The 26,194-nt window shown below is 40.7% G+C and overlaps 1 protein-coding gene across 3 annotated transcripts in view; it reads left to right on the top strand.

The window, feature by feature from the left end:
- The window catches only part of SUCO (SUN domain containing ossification factor), a 484,388-nt gene that overhangs the window by 385,799 nt on the left and 72,395 nt on the right, over positions 1-26,194 (top strand). For all 3 annotated transcript variants that reach the window (XM_053693235.1, XM_053693236.1, XM_053693237.1), the window contains 2 exons: positions 2,929-3,033; positions 23,842-23,996. In XM_053693235.1, the coding sequence (XP_053549210.1) occupies positions 2,929-3,033; positions 23,842-23,996 (260 nt within the window). The remainder of the gene's footprint in view (positions 1-2,928; positions 3,034-23,841; positions 23,997-26,194) is intronic.

The following is a 26,194-nucleotide window of genomic DNA, read 5'->3' on the forward strand; positions in this document are numbered from 1 at the left end:
ACAGAATTTATTAAACACTTACGTCTCTTCATCTTGATCAAGAGTGGACAGTTCTTTACTGCATGAGATGGGTTTGTACAATACATGCATAGTAGCTGGTTCCTTCTACGACTCCTCTCTTGTGACGATAAGGGACCTCTAATAATGCCCAAATCCATTGGTTCCTCAGAGGATTTCTGTACTGAGGAATGCTGAGGGTTGGACGGAGAGTATCTTGAGGGTGTCTCAGTGAGACCGTTCGACCTTCCTCTCTCTTAACCTCCTATCTATCTGTATCACGAGTCTCATCAGTGCCTCAAGACTGTTTGGAATATCTATCCTTGCCAGTTCATCTTTGATTTGATCCGAGAGTCCCAAGCGAAACTGATTTCTCAGTGCAATCGCATTCCACTGGGAATCAGTTCCATACTGCTTGAACTCTGTGATGTACTCTTCGACTGGCCTGCGTCCTTGTCTGAGAGCTCTCATCTTCGCCTCTGCGGTTAGTTGGATATCACTGTCTTGGTATAGTTCATCCATTGTGGAGTAGAAACTTTGTAATGAAGAGAGGATGGGATCATTATTTTCGTAACATGTATCAGCCCAGACTTGGGGTTCACCCCTTAGGAATGAGACAATAGTCAGGACTCTTATCTTGTCTGAATGGTATTTCTCGGTTTCAGAGTGAAGAGTAGGTTACAAGCGTTTTTGAACTGCCTGTAGGATTTCCTATTGCCTGAAAATGTGTCTGGTAAAGACACTTGAGGTTCAGGTGGGAAATCCTTATGGACTAATGTATCTTTTATAATGCCACGCAATGTCTGGTTCTCTAGTTGCAACTCTCTCAGTCCTTGGGATAATTGATCCACCTTCTGTGAGAGATTATAGACAAACTGAGGTAATTCCGCTGGATCCATAGGGGTTTAGCAATATGTTGCGTCCTAGAAAGACTGTTTTGTTTCAGAATATCTCATGTAATTCCACACAAGATTATGATAAGGGATCACAATTGCAGAATACTAAATATATATTTTCCTCTTAATAATGATTTGTATCACAGTAGGATAATATTTTACCAATATTGAGGGTAATGGCAACAAAGTTTAACCTTTGTGAAATGTTTGATTGAGCTTGGCTTGTAATTGTTTAAATATGCAGCGTACAACTCTTCAGGTTAAATATCTTTGATAAAATGTGAATGTATCAAGCCACAGGAATTACTGAATGCACTTGTTCCAGTAACTAAAGTGAACTAGCTAAGTAATAAGTTGCTTGGTCTCTAAATCACAACACAGTCTTTGTATAGGTATTTACTGATAAATCCGCTAGTATTGTCCTGCAGAGAAGCTGTCAGTTCCTGTGAGAGCTTGTTTCCTATGCCGTTCTCACTGCAGCGTCTGTGTAGCAGAGAGCGCCCTCTGTTTACGTCACAGTGGGCGTGTCGATGCTCCGGTCTCCGTTCCTGTCACGGAGTTCCGTTATTAGGTAAATCCTGGAGTTCAAACAAGTGCGGTATTTACAGTGTTCTAAGAAGGGTGTCTGTGTGATTCATTAGTAGATTACCCTTCGTTGTTTTGATTCCTTGTGATGGAAAAACGATGCTTTGAATTTGCAACAGAGTTAGTAGACTCTCAATCTCAAAAGTTACCGATGTCCTCCTGGTAAATGTGAGCTTCTTATAGTGAAGAAAAAATAGCTTGCAGAGGATTAACTTGAGGAAATAGATTAAGGTGGATTAAGGTGGATTAGGAGCTGTCTTCAGTCACAACTCACAAGTTTTGCTAACAAATTGCTAAGCACCTGGTTACAGGTGCAGTGGGAATTTGTAGACTAAGTAGGAGGGGTTAGCTTAAAGAGACAGTCCTGACAGCTCTGCTGTGGTGCCCTTTTCCCCCTTCTGCTGACCAGGAGGTGTAATCCCACAAGTAAGGATGAAATCTGTGGACTCGTCGTGTCTAAAAAGAAACAAATTTATCAGGTAAGCATAAATTTTTCTTTTTTATTGTTTTGTGGCATCTTGTGTAAATAAAACAGACTTCACAGGATACACGTTTCGCTGTGCTACTGGAACGAGTGGGCTAATATCACATTGTCTGCCTGAGCTAACATTGGACAGCACTATTTCCTGCCATGAAGTGCTCCATATACCTACCTAGGTATCTTTTCAACATAGAATACCATGGGAATAAATAATAGAAGTAAAATGGAAACTTTTCTAAAATTGTATGCTCTGTCTGAATCCCAAAATAAATTTTTGGTGTTTATATCCCTTTAAGGCACCTAAGGCATATTTATATATGTAAAAGAATTAACAAAACGGTTTCCGTAGACAGCAACCTCCTATCTTCAATAATAATAGTACAAGGCACAGTCACAGATTGGATACAGTAAGTGGTTGCCATAAAAAAAAAACATAGATGTGCAAAAAAAAAAAAAAAAATGATTGAGAATAAAACGTAATACAAAATAGCCTCATATTGAAGCTAACTATACAATACCACCATCCCAGAGTAGTGAAATCCAATTAGTCTGCAGTGTAAATCCTGATTTAATTTCAGTATGTGATGCCACCAGCCACATTAGGTATACGTTAAAGGCCCATCGAGTCATGTGTCACAATGCTACATGTGTTATGGCGCTCAGGGAGTTCCACTGTGGCCTTCTTAAAAACACAATTGCAGACTAATTGGATGCAAGAATTGCTTCAATGGTGTCAGTACACACTACAGGAGGAGTACTTTTCTGCATTTCTGGGGAGATCTACACTTGCTTTTTCCTCAGTTGGGGTCCTTTGGAAAACAGTTTTATTGTTTCTAGTATTAAGTGGTTTCTTTAAAATTGTTCCATGTTTTCACAAAAAACAAAGGAATTTATTATGTGTTAACTAGTCCTTGTAAAATCAGAACTCTGCATTTAGAAATCTGCATCTATTTTTTTTTCTCCACCTAGGATCAACGGCAAACCGAATCCATTCAGTTGCTGCAAGCACAGCTCATTAATATGACCCAGTTGGTTTTTAATCTCTCAGAAATAGTTAACGAACTCAAACAAGAGGTAAGGTGCTTTTTTTTTTTTTCTTCTTCCCACTATGTAGACAGAGTACTGTATATTTGGTATCTTCTGTTAGATAAGATGTCACATAATACATTAGTTATTTATAATATGGTCTGAAATAAAATCACCTACTAGCTGAGACTAAAGCCAGCTTTATGGCCCAGTATATAATTTTAGACCCTAGATATGTTTTAAAGTATTATTCATATCTAGTACAGTAGTGTTGCATGTATTTTTCTTCTGCCTTGAAAATGTGAAATTGCAGATTATGATCTGTATCAAGTATGAAAGAGGTCTTTTATTTCACTGTAAAGGCATTAAAAAGGTTTACTGTTTAGCTTTAAAGAAAAGCATTTACTTCTATAAACTAGAGTTCTCGGAATAGTTTCCTTCTACCAAAGTCTAGGCAACAAGCCAAATAGATATGTTATGCATTGATTATTCCATGTAAGAACAGGCATACCACCCTATTATAGTAGTGTCTTCTGGTGCAGTATTTCTTTTGTCAGTGGAAGCTTGTATGAGATGTCTGCACTAAACTGCAACTTGGAAAAACTATATTTGAACCACTAAAAAACTAATATGTCAGTTCTTTATTTAAAACCTTAAATGAGTTGTCCTAGTTATAAGTCTTGTTCACTTTCATATTATCTTGACTCTTATGTAGCAGACACTAATGAAGACAGGTGAAAGTAGATTGGAAAAGAAAAAAAAAATGTTTGAATCACATTTCATTCACCATAAAATACACCAAAACCACACAGCAGGAAGCTAGTCTCCTGTATTGCAGGCAAGTTGTGTGGTATTTAGTGCTTCAGATTTCAGTGCTGGTGATGTCGTAAATCCTTCACATTGACAACCTCCTGCGGTGGCTCTCCTATCAGTGGTTTGAGCATATCAATTTCTAGCAGGCAACATTGTTTTTTTTTTTTAATTCTGTGGTATTTATTTTCTATTGATTTACATTACCATGGTGATCACCTCCAAATTAGAAGGGGTATGACACCATTCACACGAGGAACTGTGATTATTCTCATCATTTTGGAACAACTGACCCATTTGGCAGAAATATGGTGCCAGTACCTATAAATGTGGCTTGAGGAGATTCTACTAATTTCTTTCATGTAATTGGCAAGAGTCCATGAGCTAGTGACATATGGGATATACAATCCTACCAGGAGGGGCAAAGTTTCCCAAAACCTCAAAATGCCTATAAATACACCCCTCACCACACCCACAATTCAGTTTTACAAACTTTGCCTCCTATGGAGGTGGTGAAGTAAGTTTGTGCTAAGATTTCTACGTTGATATGCGCTTCTCAGCATTGTTGAAGCCCGATTCCTCTGAGTACAGCGAATGTCAGAGGGACGTGAAGGGAGTATCACCTATTGAATACGATGATTTCTCTAACGGGGGTCTTTTTCATGGGTTCTCTGTTATCGGTCGTAGAGATTCATCTCCTACCTCCCTTTTCAGATCGACGATATACTCTCAATTTACCATTACCTCTACTAATAACTGTTTTAGTACTGGTTTGGCTATCTGCCATATGTGGATGGGTGTCTTTTGGTAAGTATGTTTTCATTACTTAAGACACTCTCAGCTATGGTTTGGCACTTTATGCATTTATATAAAGTTCTAAATATATGTATTGTACTTATATTTGCCATGAGTCAGGTTCATGTATTTCCTTCTGCAGACTGTCAGTTTCATATTTCGGAATATAAACACTTTAAGAAATGTATTTCTTACCTGGGGTTTAGTCTTTTTTTCAATTTGACTACTTTTTGCAATTGCGGGTGTTAGGCCCGCGGGTGCGTCGAATGTTAGACTTTATTGTGTCATTTTTGGCGCAAACTTTTTTTTTTTTTTTACGCAACTTCGTCATTTCCGGCGTCATACGTGACGCCGAGACCTTTCACACGGCGGCGTCATTAGTGACGCAAGTGTGTCATTTCCGGTCATTTTTGGCGCCAAAAAAGTTTACGTTACGTTGTGCGTCATACTTGCCGCCAAATTTTTTTCATTATTTCAATACCCCATTGTTGTTTGCCTCCTGCTTTCTTCTATATCAAGAGGCCTATGCTTTTGCATTTTTTCCCATTCCTGAAACTGTCATTTAAGGAAATAGATATTTTTGCTTTATATGTTGTTTTTTCTCTTACATTGAGCAAGATGTCCCAATCTGATCCTGTCTCTGAAGTTTCTGCTGGAACATTGCTGCCTGACATTGGTTCTACCAAAGCTAAGTGCATTTGTTGTAAAATTGTAGAAATTATTCCACTGAATGTCATTTGTAATAGTTGTCATGATAAACTTTTACATGCAGATAGTGTTTCTATCAGTAATAGTACATTGCCAGTTGCAGTTCCTTCAACTTTTAATGTGCATGATATACCTGTAAATTTTAAAGAATTTGTTTCTGATTCTATTATGAAGGCTTTGTCTGCATTTCCACCTTCTAATAAACGTAAAAGGTCTTTTAAAACTTCTCATTTAGCTGATGAAATTTCAAATGACCAACAACATAATAATTCATCCTCTTCTGATGAGGATCTATCTGAAACAGAAGATCCTTCCTCAGATATTGACACTGACAAATCTACTTATTTATTTAAAATAGAGTATATGCGTTGGTTATTAAAAGAAGTGTTAATTACTTTGGATATTGAGGTAACCAGTCCTATTGACGTTCAGTCTAATAAACGTTTAAATGCTGTTTTTAAACCTCCTGTGGTTTCCCCAGGTGTTTTTCCCATTCCTGAGGCTATTTCTGATATGATTTCTAGGGAATGGAATAAGCCAGGTACTTCCTTTATTCCTTCTTCAAGGTTTAAGAGATTGTATCCTTTACCAGCAAAATCTATAGAGTTTTGGGAAAAGATCCCCAAAGTTGATGGGGCTATTTCTACTCTTGCTAAACGTACCACTATTCCTATGGAAGATAGCACTTCCTTTAAGGATCCTTTAGATAGGAAGTTTGAATCTTATCTAAGGAAGGCCTATTTATATTCAGGTCATCTTCTCAGACCTGCTATTTCTTTGGGTGATGTTGCGGCTGCATCAACTTTCTGGTTGGAAAATTTAGCGCAACATGAATTGGATTTTGACATATCTAGCATTGTTCACTTACTGCAACATGCTAATCATTTTATTTGTGATGTCATTTTTGATATTATCAAAATTGATGTTAGATCCATGTCTTTAGCTGTATTAGCTAGAAGAGCTTTGTGGCTTAAATCTTGGAATGCTGATATGACATCTAAATCTAGATTACTATCTCTTTCTTTCCAAGGTAATAATTTATTTGGTTCTCAGTTGGATTCTATTATTTCAACTATCACTGGAGGAAAAGGAGTTTTTTTGCCTCAGGATAAAAAACCTAAGGGTAAATCTAAGGCTTCTAACCGTTTTCGTTCCTTTCGTCAGAATAAGGAACAAAAACTCAATCCTTCTCCCAAGGAATCTGCTTCCAGTGTGAAGCCTTCCTCAAATTGGAATAAATCCAAGCCATTTAGGAAACCAAAGTCAGCCCCTAAGTCCGCATGAAGGTGCGGCCCTCATTCCAGCTCAGCTGGTAGGGGGCAGATTAAGGTTTTTCAAGGATTTTTGGATAAAATCTGTCCAAAATCATTGGATTCAGAGCATTGTCTCTCAAGGGTATCGAATAGGATTCAAAGTAAGACCTCCTGTGAGAAGATTTTTTTCTCTCACGCATCCCTGTAAATCCAGTAAAAGCTCAGGCTTTTCTGAAGTGTGTTTCAGACCTGGAATCTTCAGGGGTAATCATGCCAGTTCCTCCTCAGGAACAAGGTTTGAAGTTTTATTCAAACCTATTCATTGTACCAAAGAAAGAAAATTTGTTCAGACCAGTTCTGGATCTGAAAATTTTGAATCGTTATGTAAGAGTACCAACTTTCAAGGTTTTGTTCAGCAAGGACATTATATGTCCACAATAGACTTGCAGGATGCATACCTTCATATTCCGATTCATCCAGAACACTATCAGTTTCTGAGATTCTCTTTTCTAGACGAGCATTACCAATTTGTTGCTCTTCCATTTGGCCTAGCAACAGCTCCAAGAATCTTTTCAAAGGTTCTGGGTGCCCTACTATCTGTAATCAGAGAACAGGGTATTGCGGTATTTCCATATTTGGACGATATCTTGGTACTAAACTCAGTCTTTACATACTGCAGAATCTCACACGAATCAACTAGTGTTGTTTCTTCGGAAACATGGTTGGAGGATCAATTTACCAAAAAGTTTCTTGATTCCTCAGACAAGGGTCACCTTTTTAGGTTTCCAGATAGATTCAGTGTCCATGACTCTGTCTCTAACAGACAAGAGACGTTTAAAATTGGTCGCAGCATGCCGGCACCTTCAGTCTCAGTCATTCCCTTCAGTGGCTATGTGCATGGAAGTTTTAGGTCTCATGACTGCAGCATCGGACGCGATCCCCTTTGCTCGTTTTCACATGAGACCTCTACAACTTTGCATGCTGAATCAATGGTGCAGGGATTATACAAAGATATCACAATTAATATCCTTGAATCCCAATGTACGACACTCTCTGACATGGTGGATAGATCACCATCGTTTGGTTCAAGGGGCTTCTTTTGTTCGGCCAACCTGGACTGTGATCTCAACAGATGCGAGTCTTTCAGGTTGGGGAGCTGTTTGGGGATCTCTGACAGCACAAGGGGTTTGGAAATCTCAAGAGGCGAGATTGCCAATAAATATTTTAGAACTCCATGCAATTCTCAGGGCTCTTCAGTTTTGGCCTCTGCTAAAGATAGAACCGTTCATTTGTTTTCAGACAGACATTATCACAACTGTGGCTTATGTCAATCATCAGGGTTCGACTCACAGTCCCCAAGCTATGAAAGAAGTATCTCGGATACTTGCTTGGGCGGAATCCAGCTCCTGTCTAATCTCTGTGGTGCATATCCCAGGTGTAGACAATTGGGAGGCGGATTATCTCAGCCGCCAGACTTTACATCCAGGAGAGTGGTCTCTCCATCCAGATGTGTTTTTTCAGATTGTTCAGATGTGGGGTCTTCCAGAGATAGATCTCATGGCCTCTCATCTAAACAAGAAACTTCCCAGATACCTGTCCAGGTCCAGGGATGTTCAGGCGGAAGCAGTGGATGCACTGACACTTCCTTGGTGTTATCATCCTGCTTACATCTTCCCGCCTCTAGTTCTCCTTCCAAGAGTGATCTCCAAAATCATCATGGAACAGTATTTTGTGTTGCTGGTGGCTCCAGCATGGCCACACAGGTTTTGGTATGCGGATCTGGTGCGGATGTCCAGTTGCCCGCCTTGGCCACTTCCGTTACGGCCGGACCTACTATCTCAAGGTCCATTTTTCCATCAGGATCTCAAATCATTAAATTTGTAGGTGTGGAAATTGAACGCTTTGTTCTGAGTCATAGAGGTTTCTCTGACTCAGTGATTAATACTATGTTACAAGCTTGTAAATCTGTCTCTAGAAAGATTTATTATAGAGTTTGGAAGACTTACATTTCATGGTGTTCTTCTCATAAATTCTCCTGGCATTCTTTTAGAATTCCTAGAATTTTACAGTTCCTTCAGGATGGTTTGGATAAGGGTTTGTCTGCAAGTTCCTTGAAAGGACAAATCTCCGCTCTTTCTGTTTTTTTTTTTTTTTTTTGTTTTTGTTTTTTTGTTTTAAATAAAGCTTTATTGATAAAAGATTTGACAATATATACATGCAAATGAAAAACTATTACAACATAGCATCGTTTTGTGATTATACACGTTATTCTAAGCTTGTCTTTTCTTGTACATTTTTTCTCTGATAGTGTACCGTTGAGCAATGAAAGTCAAATCTTTTGCTATACATATGAGCTTCATTTGTAAGAGTTAAGCTATAAACTTTGTCAGAAAAAGATTAATCAGGCTGTATAAAGCAGATAACAATTAACTGATCGATCTTCGGCTTTTAACACACTGCCGAGAGCATCTAGATACCTGATATTAGTCATTCTGCAGATGCAGAGAGAGAAAAGTAATCAGACCGGAAAATTACTAAGAGTAGGGGGGAGAAGGGGGATCGAGTAAGTAGGGGGGGGGGGGGGGAAAGAGGTAGGGGAAAGAAGGGTGAGGGAAGAGGGAAGAAAGAAAGAAAAAAAAAAAGAAAAAAAAAAAAAAGAAAAATTGGATTGGAGGGGAAGGGAGGGTGATATACATCCTCCAGCTACCATCCGCTGAGCTAAAGTCCCCGGCCCTCCCAGGTCAGCAACATCATTTCATGAGTGCAGAGTTTACCAATTCTTAAGTAATGGTACCTTTCTAACCCTAACAGCTCTCCAACCTTAGCCTTCCATTCTGATATATTTGGAGTGGTTTGTTTTTTCCAGTATAAGGGGATGAGAACCTTTGCAGCATTCAGCATTAGGAGGAGGAGCAAGTATTTGTCCTCCCCTATAATCTTGGGCAGTTGGTGGTATATTAAATAGTTAGGGCTTGGGGGAATAATAACCCCCAATTTTCTGCTCATTTCTCCCAGTATTGCTTCCCAGTAAGTTTTTATATGTGGGCACGACCACCAGATATGGATGAGAGTTCCCTCCTCTCCACATCCTCTCCAGCATCCCCCACCAGTCTGCGGATATATTTTTTTGAGTCTTTGAGGGGTGAGATACCATCTGCTTAGTAACTTATAATGTGATTCTTGTATTTTGGCCGAGACGGATGCCCTCCTTGCCCACTCAAATATTTTTAACCATTCTTTGTCAGAGATTTCTTGTCTCAGGTCTTCCTGCCAAGCCTGTGTGTATGTTGGAAGGGAAGCCCCGCTACCCGTGATCAAGAGTTTGTAAATTAGGGATATCAAATGTTTAGGTGTATGTGACATGGTACAAAGCGTCTCAAAAGGCGTCCTTCTCCTGGTCAGGGCTGCCCTGTTCTTATGTGTGCTATAGTAATGTCTAACCTGTGCCTCTCTGAACCACGATGAGAAGATATCATCATCCCATTCAATCAGCTCTGGTCTAGTTTTTAACTTGTCTTGGTGAAGGATGTTGAGCACTGCCGAGTCCCCCAGGTTGTAGACTTTATTTGGGAAATATGGCCCTGTTTCAACTCCCGTATCGGGATTCTCCCTTATCGGGGTGACCGGGGAGTCAAAGGAGGACAAGCCGGTGTCTTTGTTGATTAGTCTATCCCACCCTGAGAACACTTCGTTCAGTAGTGGGTATTTTCGAATTATAATTGGTCTATTATTAGGGGATATCCACGCCAGCGTCCCCGTGTTGCCCCTCAGCAAGATTGCATTATCTAATTGGATCCATGCCTTATGCGGGGAGTTGTGGCACCACTCCACCACTCGTTGGAGTAATATAGCCCTTTGGTAGAACCGCATATCGGGGACTCCTATTCCACCCTCCTCCCTAGTCATGTAAACGTTTTTTTTCCTTATTCTAGGCCTGCAGCCGTTCCATATATAGGACTCCATGGCTGACTGGATCTGATGCAAATAGTGCGAGGCCGATGCTAAAGGAATGGTTTGGAGGATGTAGAGGACCCTGGGCAGTACGTTCATTTTAACAACCCCCACCCGGCCTAGCCAGGAGATGGTTTTGTTCTTCCAGTTTGCTAGATCCCGTAGCACCTCGTCTCTGATACGTTTATAATTAATCTCCGCTATATCTTTTATCTTCGGTGTGATTGAGATACCTAGATATTTCAAGGTATGGTGTGCTACTTTTACCGGGCAATCCTGACTAAGAGCCTCAAATCTCCCCTGTGGGACAGAGATGTTCAAGATCTCAGATTTGGAAGGGTTAAGTAGGAAATTCGACACATCACCGAATCTTGAGAACTCCTCTAAGGCAGCCTTTAAAGACCGGTCGGGGTCAGTGATCGTCAAAAGTATATCATCCGCATACATTGCGAGTTTGTGTTCTGAACCTCTGACTGTAACTCCCTTTATCTGTAGATGAGCCCTGATTTTGCTGGCCAGTACCTCTATCGTAAGCGCAAACAGGAGGGGGGACAGGGGACAGCCCTGTCGCGTCCCGTTGTTAATCAGGAATGTGTCAGATAGGGTTCCATTCACCCGAACTTTCGCGTTTGGCGCAGAGTACAGTGACATAGTTCTGTTAATAAATTTGGGCCCAAAACCGAATTTTCCCAGTGTTTGTTGCATAAATGACCAATCAATCCGGTCGAACGCTTTTTCGGCGTCAGTTGATACCAACGCCATTGGGATCTGATTATTGTGAGCATATGAGATTAACTGTATAACTCTTAGGGTGTTATCCCTCGCCTCACGTCCGGGAATAAATCCCACCTGATCTGTTGAAACTAGCTGTGGGAGAAATTTGTTAAGTCGGTTGGCGATGACCCTGGCCAGGATCTTAACGTCCGAATTTAGCAGAGATATGGGACGGTAATTCTCCGGTCTGTCCTCTGCTTTCCCAGGTTTTGGGATTACGGCTATGTGCGCCTCCAACATGGTGTGGGGCAAAAGGGGGGTCTCCGCCAGTGCATTGAATAATTTTAGCATTTCTGGGGCTAGAATATCAACATAGAGTTTATAGTACTTAGCACCGTAACCATCCGGCCCTGGACTTTTACCCGCGGTAAGGTCCTTTATAGCATGCTTAATTTCTATTAGAGTGATAGGGGACTCAAGAGCCTCAGAGTCCTGCTCCGTTAGTTTGGGCAAGTCTGCATCCAGAAGATATTGCTTCATTCTCTGCAATCTGTCGGGTGGGGGGGGAATCATCTCATCCCTCTCCTCCCGTGGTTGAATATTATATAGGGACTTATAATATGCACCAAAGATCTCTGCAATTGACTTCCCGTCCTCTCTGAGAACACCCTCCCGATTCACCATTTGGTGGACATAGTGTTTTGTCCGTTTACGCGCAATTGCCCTGGCCAACAACCTTCCCGCCTTGTCCCCTTGTTCAAAGAAGCGCTGTTTCAGGTAAAGCGCCTTTTTTTGGTAGTCTATCTGAAGGAACTCAAACAGGGCTGCTCTCGCTCGAGCCAAATCCTCTTGGAGTTTTGTGTTTGTAGGGTGCAACTTGTGCTCCCGTTCATTGATTTCTATCTTAGACAACAGAGCTTTATACTGATTGTTTCTTTGTTTCGTCAGCTTAGCTTTTTGCTTTATTAGAAGACCTCTAATAGTACATTTGTGGGCCTCCCAAATAACTGTGTCATGGGATTCAGTGTCTGCATGTATACGAAAGTATTCCACTAAAGCCCTCTCGACCTCTAACCTAAAGATCTTATCTTCAAGTAATGTGTCATCCAATTTCCAAATATAAGGAGCTACCGGCACATTAGGCCACAGGATGGTACAACTGACTGGTGCATGGTCAGACCATGTGATATTATGTATGTTACTACTTGTTGTTATAGAAAGGCCTGCTGGGTCTGTGAGTAAGTAATCTATTCTAGAATACTTCCTATGTGGATGAGAGTAGAATGTGAAATTTTTTGTGGTAGGGTGGTGTACACGCCAAATATCGTGTAATGCTAACTCCCTCAGTGAAGAGGTCATACGCTTAAGGTTCCTATGGGGGACACTGGAGAGTCCGTTCGAGGTGTCTAGGGCTGGGTTCAGTGATGCGTTTAGATCACCTCCCATGAACAAAATATCACACTGTACCTCCATTACTTTATGTGATATTTTCTGGAGGAAAAGGTGTTGAGCTGTATTGGGACAATATATATTAACAAGTGTGACAAGTGTGCCACACAGGGTACCTGTAAGGATAATGTACCTACCCTCAGGGTCACTACATACTTGATGGAGCTGAAAAGGGGTTTTCGAACTGATAAGGATACCCACCCCGTTTTGTTTCTTGGGACCTGACGCAAAGTAAGCTTTGGGGTAATGATGGCTATACCATTTAGGTTCGTGTGCAGCAGAAAAATGAGTCTCCTGTAAAAAGATGACATCTCCCCCTCGTCTATGTAAGTCTCTTAACACTATGGAGCGCTTACCTGGGCTATTGAGACCCTTCACGTTGACCGAAATCAACTCAGTGGACTGAAGCCTACCCGTGGGTCGTAAATTTGCCATATCACCTGGAGGAGAGGAGGGAGGGGAAAAAAAAAGGGGGGGGGGGAGAGGGGTAAAGGTATAGGAAGGAAGGGCTTAGAAGGGGAAGATGAGAGAAGAAGAAAGATCAGGGAAGAGAATCCCTGAAAGCACAAAACAGAAAAAACAAATAGTACAAGACTAGTACAGCAGTATAAACAGCAATATGGAGTCTTTGTACCTATAAGGCACTAATCTGATATGAACAAATAGTCAAATACAATCAAAAGTAATAAACTTACCAATTAGGGAAAGTGTTCCCTGTATACTCACAAAACATATGAACTTTTAAACATTATACATTAAACAAATACATTCTTCAGGTTTAATCCAATTCAATTTTTCTATACCCCCTGTTCCTAGCTAAATTATATAAAAAAAAATGAACTAGCACTGGATATGGGGAGGGTACCTAGACTTTTGCTAAGCTTCATTTTCTCTGTACCATGTTTTAACCTAATTATGTGATTTAGTACATCTATGCTTGGAGAGCTGTGGTCCCGGGCAACGTATGGGCCCATGCACTCCACAGTCCCCCCTAACGGGTCAAATATTATGCAATTGTGATATAACTTCAGAGTATATCCTAATCTGAATTATGTCTATGGCATCCCCTCACTTCATGTCTATGTGACGTCTCTTAATTGACCTGAGCCCTAATCCCACAAAGATAAACCTTCAACTATATGAAAACTTGTAACTTAAATATGTGAAACAAATGTGCTTAGGCATAACAGATGTCCAGGCCCTTAAGAAACAGGCTCTTGTCAGCGTCTTAATATGTCCCCACTGGGGCACAACGACAGGATTGGAAAGTCAAACCTGATTTTGAGTGCAGATAAGGTTTTCCTCTCTAGGAGACCCTGGATCACCCAGGGAGTTGCTGGATTTCGCCCTGCTCCTCATCAGCCTGGTCTGCTGAGGCCCCCGGCCTCCTCGGTGGTGGTCTTATGTGGAGACCCAAAGCTTGATTAAAAGAAGGCAGGTCCTCCATGTTTCTGAAAACATGTGTTGCGTTGTTCCTTGTTACGATTAAACAAGTGGGGAAACCCCATCTGTAGGAGATCTTTTTGTCCTTCAGCGTGGTGGTGATGAATCGGAGGTCCCGTCTTTTCTGTAGGGTGGCTGGACAGAGATCGGAATATACCTGTATTTCAGATCCTCTGAATTCTATAAGCTGTTTAGCCCTGGCCATCCGCAGAATGTCCTCTTTATCCTTAAAAGACAACAGTTTTAAGATTATGTCTCTGGGAGGGGCCCTGTTTGGTGGTTTAGGGCGCAAGGCCCTGTGTGCCCTTTCTATCATAATTTCAGGGCCTGCTTCTGTGTTCTTAAGGTATTTAACAAAGTCTTGTATATAGGCCTGGATCGCCGGAGGTTCAACCGTTTCCGGAACTCCCCTCAATCTCAAATTGTTTCTGCGGCTCCTGTTTTCCAGGTCCTCTATACGGTCCATTAACGTGTGTACTGTGCTTTCCTGAGCCTGTATAAAGCTAGCCTGGAGCTGGAGATCTGAGTTGAGTGCCTCATGTTTCTCTTCGATTTGAATAACTCTGTGGTCAACTGCAGCTATCTCTTTCTTCAGCTCACCAAACATGGACTTGAAGTCCCTCATAGCCTCCTTTATGTCATTTTTAGAGGAGAGATGACTGATATCTTCCTTTGTAACGAAGCCTTGATGCCTACCCACAGGCTCAGAGCAATGGACTTGTGCTGTGGCCGCTATAGTATGTGTCTCAGGTCTGGCAGGCGGAGCAGCCGCGTCCGCTGCAATCAGGTAGTTCTCCATCATGGAGGACTGGGTGCTTTTTGCAGGTTTAGGGTTTCTTTTACTGGTCATTGCCGCAGACAAGCCGCAGCCTCCGCCACCCCCAGCAAAAGTCAATTTCAATATGCAAAGTTAGTGACTGCAATACTTTAATGGAGAGAAAGTTCGTTCCAGTCAGCTGCTTTGAGTTTATAATAAAAGTTCCAGGTGTACTGAATTACTTCTCAGGGGAAAGCTTATATTCTCATTCGGCCACTCTCCTATAAATAAGGCAGCCTGTTTGTCGGGAGATTCAAAAAGTCTCTATAGGGGGAAATTCAGGCTCCAGACCCAGTTGCACTATCAGTGATAACCCCTCTCTACTGTACTTTAATTCTTAGTCTCCTAGCCCGGTCGATGATTAAAGGGCTCAGGCACAGCTCGGCATTTCCCCTCAGTTCTGTTCAGAAACTTATAGGCCCAAATCCCATCTGCGCGTGGGTGCAGTGTAGTTCCCTTGACCTTGCTATCTGAGCCAGAATCGGCCTCTACGTTCAATGTTGTGGGGCTATTCCCTCCAGCCCCTCCCGCTTCAGATACTCACAAAGTCCGGGGTTATTATGAGAGAGGCTTCTACACCGCTCCGCCGCCAGCTCACTTCAGTGTCGCTACCTCTCTCTAGGCTTCCGTAGCGGCAGTCGTCATAATACTTTCAACCGCGGGACCTCAATCGGATCTGTAAGCTGCTAAATTGTCCCAGCGCGGATCAGGAGCGGCAACAGAGCGGTAAGGGGGGACAGCGGGGAACAGCAGCTCGCAACCAGTCAGGCCGTTGCTTTTCCAGGTCTCTGAATTTTTTATAGGCCGCAGCAGGACACGCAGCTTCACACGCTCCGGTTCTCCCAATCTGCTGCAGAAAATTGGTCTCTTTAATAGAGGAATCCGTTCAGTGCATCATCCGTTACAAGTTGTAGGGTATGGAGCGATAATTAATGTATTTGTTGCATTGTGAGCATAACAGGGACTACGGAGCTTTCTCAGCAAGCAGCCATTTCCATTCGTGGCTTGGCTCCGCCCCCTCCGCTCTTTCTGTTTTATTTCACAGAAAGATTGCTATACTTCCTGATATTCACTGTTTTGTACAGGCTTTAGTTCGTATTAAGCCTCTCATTAAAGGGACAGTCAAGTCCAAAAAAACCTTTCATTTTTCAAATAGGGCATGTAATTTTAAACAACATTCCAATTTACTTTTATCAACAATTTTGCTGTGTTCTCTTGGTATTCTAGTTGAAAGCAAACCTAGGGAGGCACATATGATAATTTCTAAGCCCTTGAAGGCCGCCTCTATTTTATTTACTTTTCACAGCAGGGGAGAGCAAGCTCATGTAGGCCATATAAATAGCATTGTGATCACGCCCGTGGCTAGTGGCAGACACTGCACTAATTGGCTAAAATGCAACTATATGCAAAATAACTAAAAGTCATGTGATTAGGGGCGGTCAGAAGATGCTTAAATACAAGTTAGTCACAGAAGTAAAAAGTGTATTAATATAACAGTGTTGGTTTTGCAAAAAACTGGGGAATGGGTAATAAAGGGATTATCTATCTTTTTAAACAACAAAAATTCTGGTGTTGACTGTCCCTTTAAATCAATTTCTCCTCCTTGGAGTCTTAATTTTGTTCTGAAGGCGTTACAGGCTCCTCCATTTGAGCCTATGCATTATTTGGACATTAAACTACTTTCTTGGAAAGTGTTGTTCCTTTTGGCTATCTCTTCTGCTAGAAGAGTTTCTGAGCTATCTGCTCTTTCTTGTGAGTCTCCTTTTCTGATTTTTCATCAGGATAAGGCAGTTTTGCGGACTCAATTTTTACCTAAGGTTGTGAATTCTAACAACATTAGTAGAGAAATTGTTGTCCCTTCCTTATGTCCTAATCCCAAGAATTCCATGGAAAGATCCTTACATTCTTTGGATGTGGTAAGAGCTTTGAAATATTATGTGGAAGCTACTAAAGATTTCAGGAAGACTTCCAGTCTATTTGTTTTATTTTCTGGTCCTAGGAAAGGTCAGAAGGCTTCTGCTAGTTCCTTGGCTTCTTGGTTGAAACTTTTGATTCAACAAGCTTATTTAGAGTCGGGTCAGGCCCCTCCTCAGAGAATTACAGCTCATTCTATTAGATCAGTTTCCACTTCGTGGGCTTTTAAGAATGAAGCTTCAGTTGATCAGATTTGCAAAGCGGCGACTTGGTCCTCTTTGCATACATTTACTAAATTCTACCGTTTTGATGTATTTGCTTCTTCGGAAGCAGTTTTTGGTAGATAAGTTCTTCAGGCAGCTGTTTCAGTTTGATTCTTCTGCTTTTGATTTAAGTTTTTTTCTTTCAAAGATGAAATAAACTTATTTTTGTTTTGGGTTTTGGATTAATTTTTTCAGCGGAATATGGCTGTTTTTATTTTTATTCCCTCCCTCTCTAGTGACTCTTGAGTGGAAGACTCCACATCTTGGGTATTGATATCCCATATGTCACTAGCTCATTGACTCTTGCCAATTACATGAAAGAAAACATAATTTATGTAAGAACTTACCTGATAAATTAATTTCTTTCATATTGGCAAGAGTCCATGAGACCCACCCTTTTTATGGTGGTTATGATTTTTTGTATAAAGCACAATTATTTCCAAATTTCCTTTGTTGATGCTTTCTACTCCTTTCTTTATCGGCCCACTGCTTGGCTATTCGTTAAACTGAATTGTGGGTGTGGTGAGGGGTGTATTTATAGGCATTTTGAGGTTTGGGAAACTTTGACCCTCCTGGTAGGATTGTATATCCCATATGTCACTAGCTCATGGACTCTTGCCAATATGAAAGAAATTAATTTATCAGGTAAGTTCTTACATAAATTATGTTGTTTTTTTTTTCACGAATTTAAATCCATCCTGCATAAAACTGTTAGAATTTTTGGTGGTCATACCTAAACCAAGCAAGTGTAAGAGAAAATCAGGGTCCTTCATCCCAGACACTGTTACCAACTATTTTACAGAGTTCTCACTCTGCAGAGTCAGGTTCTGAGGGTGACATTGCCTTTTGTTGCTATCACATGTGCAGGGGTGTGGAAATTATAAAAAAAAACTACTTGTCCAAGGGACTAAAGCGGGAGCCCAATCTACTTGTCCCTCGTGACAATCTACTTGTCCTGATTTGCAAAATAATTTTAACCAAAACTGTATATAAATAAGGTTTTTATTTATAACAACTTATGAGACAGACCTAACAATACTTTATTGCAATCAACAAATGCAAGTAGGTAGTGAGATTAAACCGAACAGATTTCCAAATGAGAATTTTGCTTTGTTCTCTTGATATGTTTATTTGAAAAATAAAGAATGTAAGCATAGGAGCCAGCCCATTTTTGGTTAAGAACCTGGGTAGCACTTTCTGATTGGTGTCTAAATGTAACCACAATCGGCAACGGCTACCCAGGTGCTGAAGCAAAAATGGGCCGGCTCCTAGGCTTACCAAGAAAACAAAGAAAAATGTATAATAGGAGTAAATTATAAGGTTGCTTAAAAATGCCCGGTTGCTCCTATTGCCGTTTTTACCTTAAGCAATTAATTTCCTGCCTAGGGTGCATGCCAAATAACATGTATGCAATTCCGATATAGAGAGGAGCACTCATTGGGTCTTATGTATCATAATAAATTGAATTATTTGTTTAAGACCCAGTGAGTGCTCCTCTCTATATTAGATTTGTGTTTCTGCATGTGCTAGCAGCTATAATATAAAAATGACATGCTCATATATAGCTAAAAAATACCAATCTATATGTACACACACTCACATACAGTAACAAGCACACAAACATATACTCAGTCATGTACATGAACAAAGACACTGAACTACACAGGTGAAAGTGTAAGGGGCCTAAACGTGCATAAGGCAAAAGTGATCAATGGAATGCTTACTCAAAACATCCACAAGACAAATACAAATATCCTGGACAATTTATAAAACCATCATATTAATGAAATCTAGAAATCTGATAGAGATTGATGTGTGCAAGATAAGGAGGCCCATTATTATTATATTTTTGTGCATATTCTGCTATGTTCTATTAATTTTGTGACTCCCTGTCCAGGGTCTTTTTTTTTTTTTTTTTTTTAAATATACATCTCTCTAGATTTATTATTTATCAGTAAAAGATAAATGGGAAATACATTCTAAAAGATAATTTTACATTTTGAAAGATTGTGCTTTTTGAGAGAGAATATATATATATATATATATATATATATATATATATATATATATATAGATAGATACATATATACATACATACATACATACATACACAGATACACACACCTACAATCTTTTAATATATATCATTGGATTTTTTTATGTCCCTTTTAAACATTTGGCACACTCCTAAATAACTACTAATCTTCACTGAGGCTCACACAACAAGCAACAAGGGGTTAAGTGTTAGGGCATCACGCTAAGGCACACAGAGGAATGCAGGAGATCATATTACCAGTGCTATGCTTGTAATGGATTGCAGCCCAGACAATTGCAGTTCTCCTGTCAGTGTGCAGTGTGTGAACCGGGTACATGCTGTAGCATGGGTTCCCTATCTGGCCGTGACTTGATTGAAAAAGCAGCTCCTTGTGCAGCACTCAGGAGGAGGAGGTGACAACTGCTAGTATTGTTTGTTTACAAAGTAGACAGTTTATACCGCACAAGCTCCTGCACAAGGAGCTGCTTTTTCAATAAATTCACGGCCAGATAGGGAACCATAAGGGTAAATATATGTTTAAGCCATTTACACACTCACTGTATGTGTCTTTATAGGCAAGTGACATAAAATTCACCGGACACGGCATGTTCCGTCTCTCACCTCACTCTGCTGCAGCTCTGCCTCAAGTGAACGTTTTGAAAATACATAAATATTTGTATGATTTTTCTAACTTAATTTTTTTATTCAGTTGAACTTTGCTGCTTTTCACTTTGAGGTTTTCCAGCCTTTAATATTACCAATACATAAAACACTGGGAAACTTCAAAGTATTACAGCAGCAAAGTTCAGCTGAATTAAAAAATTAAGTTAGAAAAATCATACAAATATTTATGTATTTTCAAAACGTACCCTCTCCAGCTCACAGAATATCTGCAGCGCAGGACTCAGGAGCAGAATCAGTGCAAGCCAATGGAAATGGTTAGAGCCAGCTGATCTCAGTTATGCACAGTTACAGTATGCTGCACAGCCAGGAAATCACTGAGAAGGGACAAGTCTACCACTCACCCCCAGTGAAGTCTCACACTGCACGTGGGACTAGAAGGGAGGAGCTGAGCAGCGTGAGACACGTTGCGAAACGGCAAAGCACTTTTTTAACTGTCAGATTAATAAATAAAACGGTCTGCCTAAATAAGGGGGGAAAGAAACTATTAACGGTCTACTTAATAAAGAAAAAAAAATAAGCTTTAACGGTCTGCTTGCCTGCAGCAGGGCTAAATGTTAAAAAAAAAACTAATTGCCCTGCACCCAGAACTGCATGTCCTGGGCGTCGGGCGATATGAATTGCGCATCCCTGCATGTGTGGCTGCAGCATCATCTTTCTGGTGTGATTCTCTTTCCCAGATAGTTTCTAATAAACTGTCTTAGGAATGTCACCAGCTGACATGGTTTCTAGGAACAGATTGGTAAATATTCCTTTTGAAGAAAAAATGCTTTTTGGCTCTGAAATGGACGCCATAATAAAGAGAAAATTAGCTTTTCTCCCTAATATAGAAGGCCTAAAGGGATGAACACAAAAGGAAACAGTTTTCATCTCTTTTGTTCATCAAGAGTTAAGAAATCTTCTTTCTCACAGAAATCTGATTACTCAAAAAAATTCCTGAAAACCTGGATAACCATGGTCTAAAAACAAACAGGCCAAGAAATCCAGTTTAAACCAAAAATCAGCATGACTGGATGGCCCCCTACCAAGAAGATCTTCTGGTAGGCGGCAGATTGACTGACTTATTTTCAGACGGGCTGTTTTTTTTTTTTTTTTCAGGATCTCCCTGTGTTCTGAACATTTTAATTTTCCAAAGTAACTGCATAGACTTTTGGTCCAGGTCTCCTTGGGAACAGTTTCATCTGTCTCACTTTCCAAAAGATCCTGTAAAGGCGACTGCCTTTGTATAATGTGTTAAGATCTATAGGTTATCGGAGTAATTCAACCTGTACCGCCAAATTGACATGGACAGGGTTTTTATTCCAACCTCTTCATTGTCCCAAAGAAAGAGGGGGGCATATTCAGACCTATTTTAGATTTAAAGACACCTTCAAAATGGAAAGTATCAAAACCATTCTACCTCTTATTTAAGAGGGTCAATTTATGACAACTATAGATCTAAAGGTATTGGGGGGCCCTTTTGGTAGTAATCTGAGCCTGGGGATTCTTCTTAGCCCCTTACTTGGAAGACATTTTAATCCAAGCTCCTTCTCTTTATTTGGTGACAGCCCATACCCAGCTAATGATTTCCTTCCTTCAGAGTCACGGTTGGAAAATCAATGTGCCCAAGAGTGGTCTTCTTGAGAGTAGATGTGTTTGTTTCTCACAGATACTGGCAGAAAAAAGTTCAGCAAGCTTGTCTTTCCCTGCAAATAGCTCATTCTCCCTCTGTATCTCAATGCATGGAAGTGGTGGGCCTCGTGATGGCGGCTTCAGACGCCATTTCCGTTGCAAATTTTCTTCTTCATCCTCTACAATTGTCTATGCTTCTATAATGGTCTAAGGACTGTTTTCAACTGGATCAGAAGATCATCTGTCAAACAGTCTCTCTCCTGTTGGAGGGAAAGTTCATGTTTGACTCTCTTGGAGTGTTCTTACTGCAGCCCTCTTGGACCCTGGTTACTACAGATGCAAGTTTGCTTGGTTGGGGGCACTCTGTGGGGTGGGGGGTGTAAGGAGGACCCAGGGAGGCTGCCAATCAACCTCTTAGAGCTCTGTGTTATTCTTTGAGCCATTCAGGCCTCTTCTCAAGGAAGAAAAATTAATTTGTTTCCAATCTGACAGCATTACAGCAGTGACTCAGTCCCTTAGCTACAAAAGAGGTGTCTCACATTCTCGCTTGGCCGTAGAACAATCTTTGTACCCTATCAGCTCTCCATATTCCAGGAGTGAAAAATTGGCAGGCAGATTACCTCATTCGTCAGTCTGTCCATCCAGGAGAATGGCCCCTTCATCAGGACATCTTCGATCAGTTGGTTCTGAAGTGGGGCCTTCCAGATGTAAGACCTAGTGGCATCCAAACTGAATTACAATCTTCCAGCTTACTGCACCAGATCAGATCAAGAGATCCAAGAGCTCACATGATAGATGCTCTAGTATGTCCGTGGGATTTTCAACTAGCAGATCTGTTTCTACCGTTCATTCTTTCAAGAGTTATAGCAAGAATCAAAAAGGAACAAGCGTCAGTAATTCTCATAGCTCCATCCTGGCCCCGCAGAACATGGTATGCGGACCTGATCCATATGTCATCCTCACCTCCATGGACTCTACCCATAAAAAAGGATCTTATGTCTCAAGGTCCTTTACTTCATCCGGAACCTCAAATCCTGAGTTTAACCAGGTTTAATGCCTAGTTCTTAGGAGTAGGGGATTCTCTGAGTCAGTTATTTCTACCTTATTACAGGTGAGAAAGCCTTTCACTCAAAAGATCTATCACAAAATTTGAAAGCTTATTTCCTATGGTGACGTTCTAGACTTTATTTCATGGAAATCCTTTAGGATTCCCAGGATTCTTCAGTTTCTACATGATGGCCTGGACAAGGGTCTATCAGCTAGTTCACTTAAGGGTCAAACATCGGCTTTATCTTTTCTTTTTCACAAGAAACATTGAGAATTCGCCCAGTTGTTAGACTTCCCTTGACCTCCCCTCCTTGGAATTTGAATATGGTCCTTTCTGTTTTACAGGGGCCACCCTTTGAACCTAATTCATAACTTGGGCCTAAAAATGCTGTCTCTTCTTGCAATTTCCTCTCCTAGACAAATCTTTGAATTGTCAGCTTTGTCTTGTGATTTTCATCAGGATAAAGCAGTCCTCCGGACAAAGTATGATTTCCTTCCGAATGTGGTATATTCTGAGAACATTAACCAGGAATTTGTTGTACCTTCTTTATGTTTTAACCCTTCTAACTCAAAGTAGCATCTGCTTCACAATTTTTGTATGTGGTCAGGGCCTTATAAATTTTTATCTTCACGCAACAAGAGAATTTACACATCTTGGCTTAGACATTCTATTTGTAAAGCTTACTGGTAGCAGGAAAACCGCCTCCCAAAAGGATAACTGTGCATTCTACTAGAGTTACCTTGGAATAGTTTTGCAAGGTGGCAACCTGTACTTCCCTTCATACATTTTCCAATTTCTACCATTTATATCTTTATGCTTCCTCAGAAGCTTCTTTTTGCAGGAAAGTCCTTCAGGCCGAAGTGTCCAACAAATAGGTACTGCCACTCCTTTTGTCTCACCCGTCCTTAACATGGACTCTCTGCTTGGGTATTGTATCCCACATGTTATGGACAGCTATGGACTCTCATCTTCCAAGAAAGAAAACAGAATTTATTCTTACCGATAAATTGCTTTCTTTCAGGATGATGAGTCAGTAGGACCCGCCCTAATTTTTGTATCTGGGCGACAGTTCTAATTTGTGCCTCTTAACCCTGCTCTCTCTTTCCTACCTTTTCTGTCTCTCTCCTCTGCTTGGCTATACGTTAACTGAGTGAGGAGAAGAGGTGGTAGGGATTAAAGCTCTCTAGAAATTATGCCCTTTTGCTTTCATCTCCTGATTAGTCAACAGAAATAAGTAATTCAGAGAGATATTGGCTGTTAAGTAAACATAACAGAGTTGTTTTTGTTTGTTTTATATTTTTATTTTATTTGAAAAACAACTCTGTATTTACAGAAAATGTTGATAAATTGTTTATTGATTGCAGGTATCTGATCGCCAGAGCTACTTGATGATATCTCTTATCCTGTGCATCATCTTGGGTTTATATATATGTTTGCAGCGCTGTAGAAACACATCCCACTTCAATGAAGATGACCTGTCCAAAATTCCTAAAAGCAATAACTACCCAAGTCCAAAAAGGTAAAAAAAAAAAAAAAAGTGATTTTTCTCTCTGTGACTGATGCCTAGTTCTTGACACACCCACATTGGACTTATGTACCAGTGTGACTAATGCAATGTTTAGTGAGTATATCATCTCCGTTATCACCTGCTAACATTACAGAATTGACTCCCTAAGCCTTTATTTCATATTTAAATGATAAAACTGTCATCAGTCCCACACAGGCCATTTGTAGAGATGATTCCATTCTGACATGGGGCAATAATGTATTATTGTTGGACTATCGACTTTCCATCTATGTAAAAAGTTTTTGCTCTAGAAACATATATTTTCTTCTTAAATGGAAAGAGTCTACAGCTGCATTCATTACTTTTGGGAAATAAGAACCTGGCCACCAGGAGGCGGCAAAGACACCCCAGCCAACGGCTTAAATACTCCTCCCACTTCCCTCATCTCCCAGTCATTCTTTGCCTTTCGTCCCAGGAGGTTGGCAGAGAAGTGTCAGAATTTAATTTGTCTGTTATGGAGGGTAGTACTCTTCGACATGAGACTGAAGTTTAAGTAATCCTGTTAGTCTCTGGATGAAAGTTAGAGTCCTGAGATGCAGGGAGAGTCTTTCTGCGAAATCATCCCGACTCATGTTAATAGCTCCTCAATCAATTGGTGTTGTCTAACTTCGCTCCGCTGCCTGCTTTCTTCTCTCAAGTCCATGGCGGAGGTGATGCTACTATCCGTCACACTTGAAGGGCCGTGTTCCTGTTCCACGGCGTAGATTCCGGTAAGATCGTTTCATTTTCTTCGTGAATGTACTGTAATACAGATGTTTTCCCGAGAGGCTACCACCTTGCGGGACTAACTTAACATAAGGGTCTCAGTGAGTCTCCTTTTAGTATCTTGCAATCAAGAGTTAATATGTCCTGAGGGGGGTTATTGAACAGGGGGATTTTTAATCATGTTTGTTATGTGATTCAATCTGCTTATGTGTAGTGTTAAATGGGCTCATGGCTTGGAACATAAAGGCCTTTGGAAGTGACGCAACCTTATGGTTGGGTGCCCTTTTTATTTATTTTTTTGGACTATACGGTCACCTTCTGGCCGGGCATGATCACACTGTCTTCCTTTTCCGCATTCCTGACCATGTGGCAACGGAGAAATTCTAGTTCGCAGGGGTCTGGTTCATAGGAGGTGGCGAGTGCCCCAGCCATTGTGGGTGTCGGGTACCGTTTTGTTTTTGCCCGGTTTTCCTCTCAGTGTTGCAGTGAATGTCAGAGGGATGTGAAGAGAGTATTGCCTATTTGAATTCAATGGTCTCCTTCTACGGGATCTATTTCATAGGTTCTCTGTTATCGGTCGTAGAGATTCATCTCTTACCTCCCTTTTCAGATCAACGATATACTCTTATATACCATTACCTCTACTGATTCTCGTTTCAGTACTGGTTTAGCTTTCTACTACATGTAGATGAGTGTCCTGGGGTAAGTAAGCCTTATATTTTGTGACACTCTAAGCTATGGTTGGGTACTTTTATATAAAGTTCTAAATATATGTGTTTAAACATTTATTTGCCTTGATTCAGGATGTTCAATATTCCTTATTTCAGACAGTCAGTTTCATTATTTGGGATAATGCATATGAATTAAAACATTTTTTCTTACCTTAAAAATTTACTTTTTTTCCCTGTGGGCTGTTAGGCTCGCGGGGGCTGAAAATGCTTCATTTTATTGCGTCATTCTTGGCGCAGACTTTTTTGGCGCAAAAAAAATTTCTATGTCATTTCCGGCATCGCCGGAAGTTGTTCGTGTTTGCGTCTTTTTTTGACGTTTTGCGCCAAAAAGGTCGGCGTTACCGGATGTGGCGTCATTCTTGGCGCCAAAAAGCATTTGGGCGGCAATAATGTGGGCGGCTTTTTTGGCGCCAAAAAATGTGGGCGTCATTTATGTCTCCACTTTTTTTCTCACATTATTTAAGTCTCATTTTTCATTTGCTTCTGGTTGCTAGAGGCTTGTTCATTGGCATTTTTTCCCATTCCTGAAACTGCCTTTTAAGGAATTTGATAGATTTTGCTTTATATGTTGTTTTTTCTCTTACATATTGCAAGATGTTTCAGATTGACCCTGGATCAGAAGCTACTTCTGGAAAAACGCTGCCTGATGCTGGTTCCACCAAAGTTAAGTGTATCTGCTGTAAACTTGTGGTATCTGTCCCTCCGGCTGTAGTT

This window comes from Bombina bombina, chromosome 10 (genome assembly GCF_027579735.1).
Source record: "Bombina bombina isolate aBomBom1 chromosome 10, aBomBom1.pri, whole genome shotgun sequence".
NCBI lineage: Eukaryota > Metazoa > Chordata > Amphibia > Anura > Bombinatoridae > Bombina > Bombina bombina.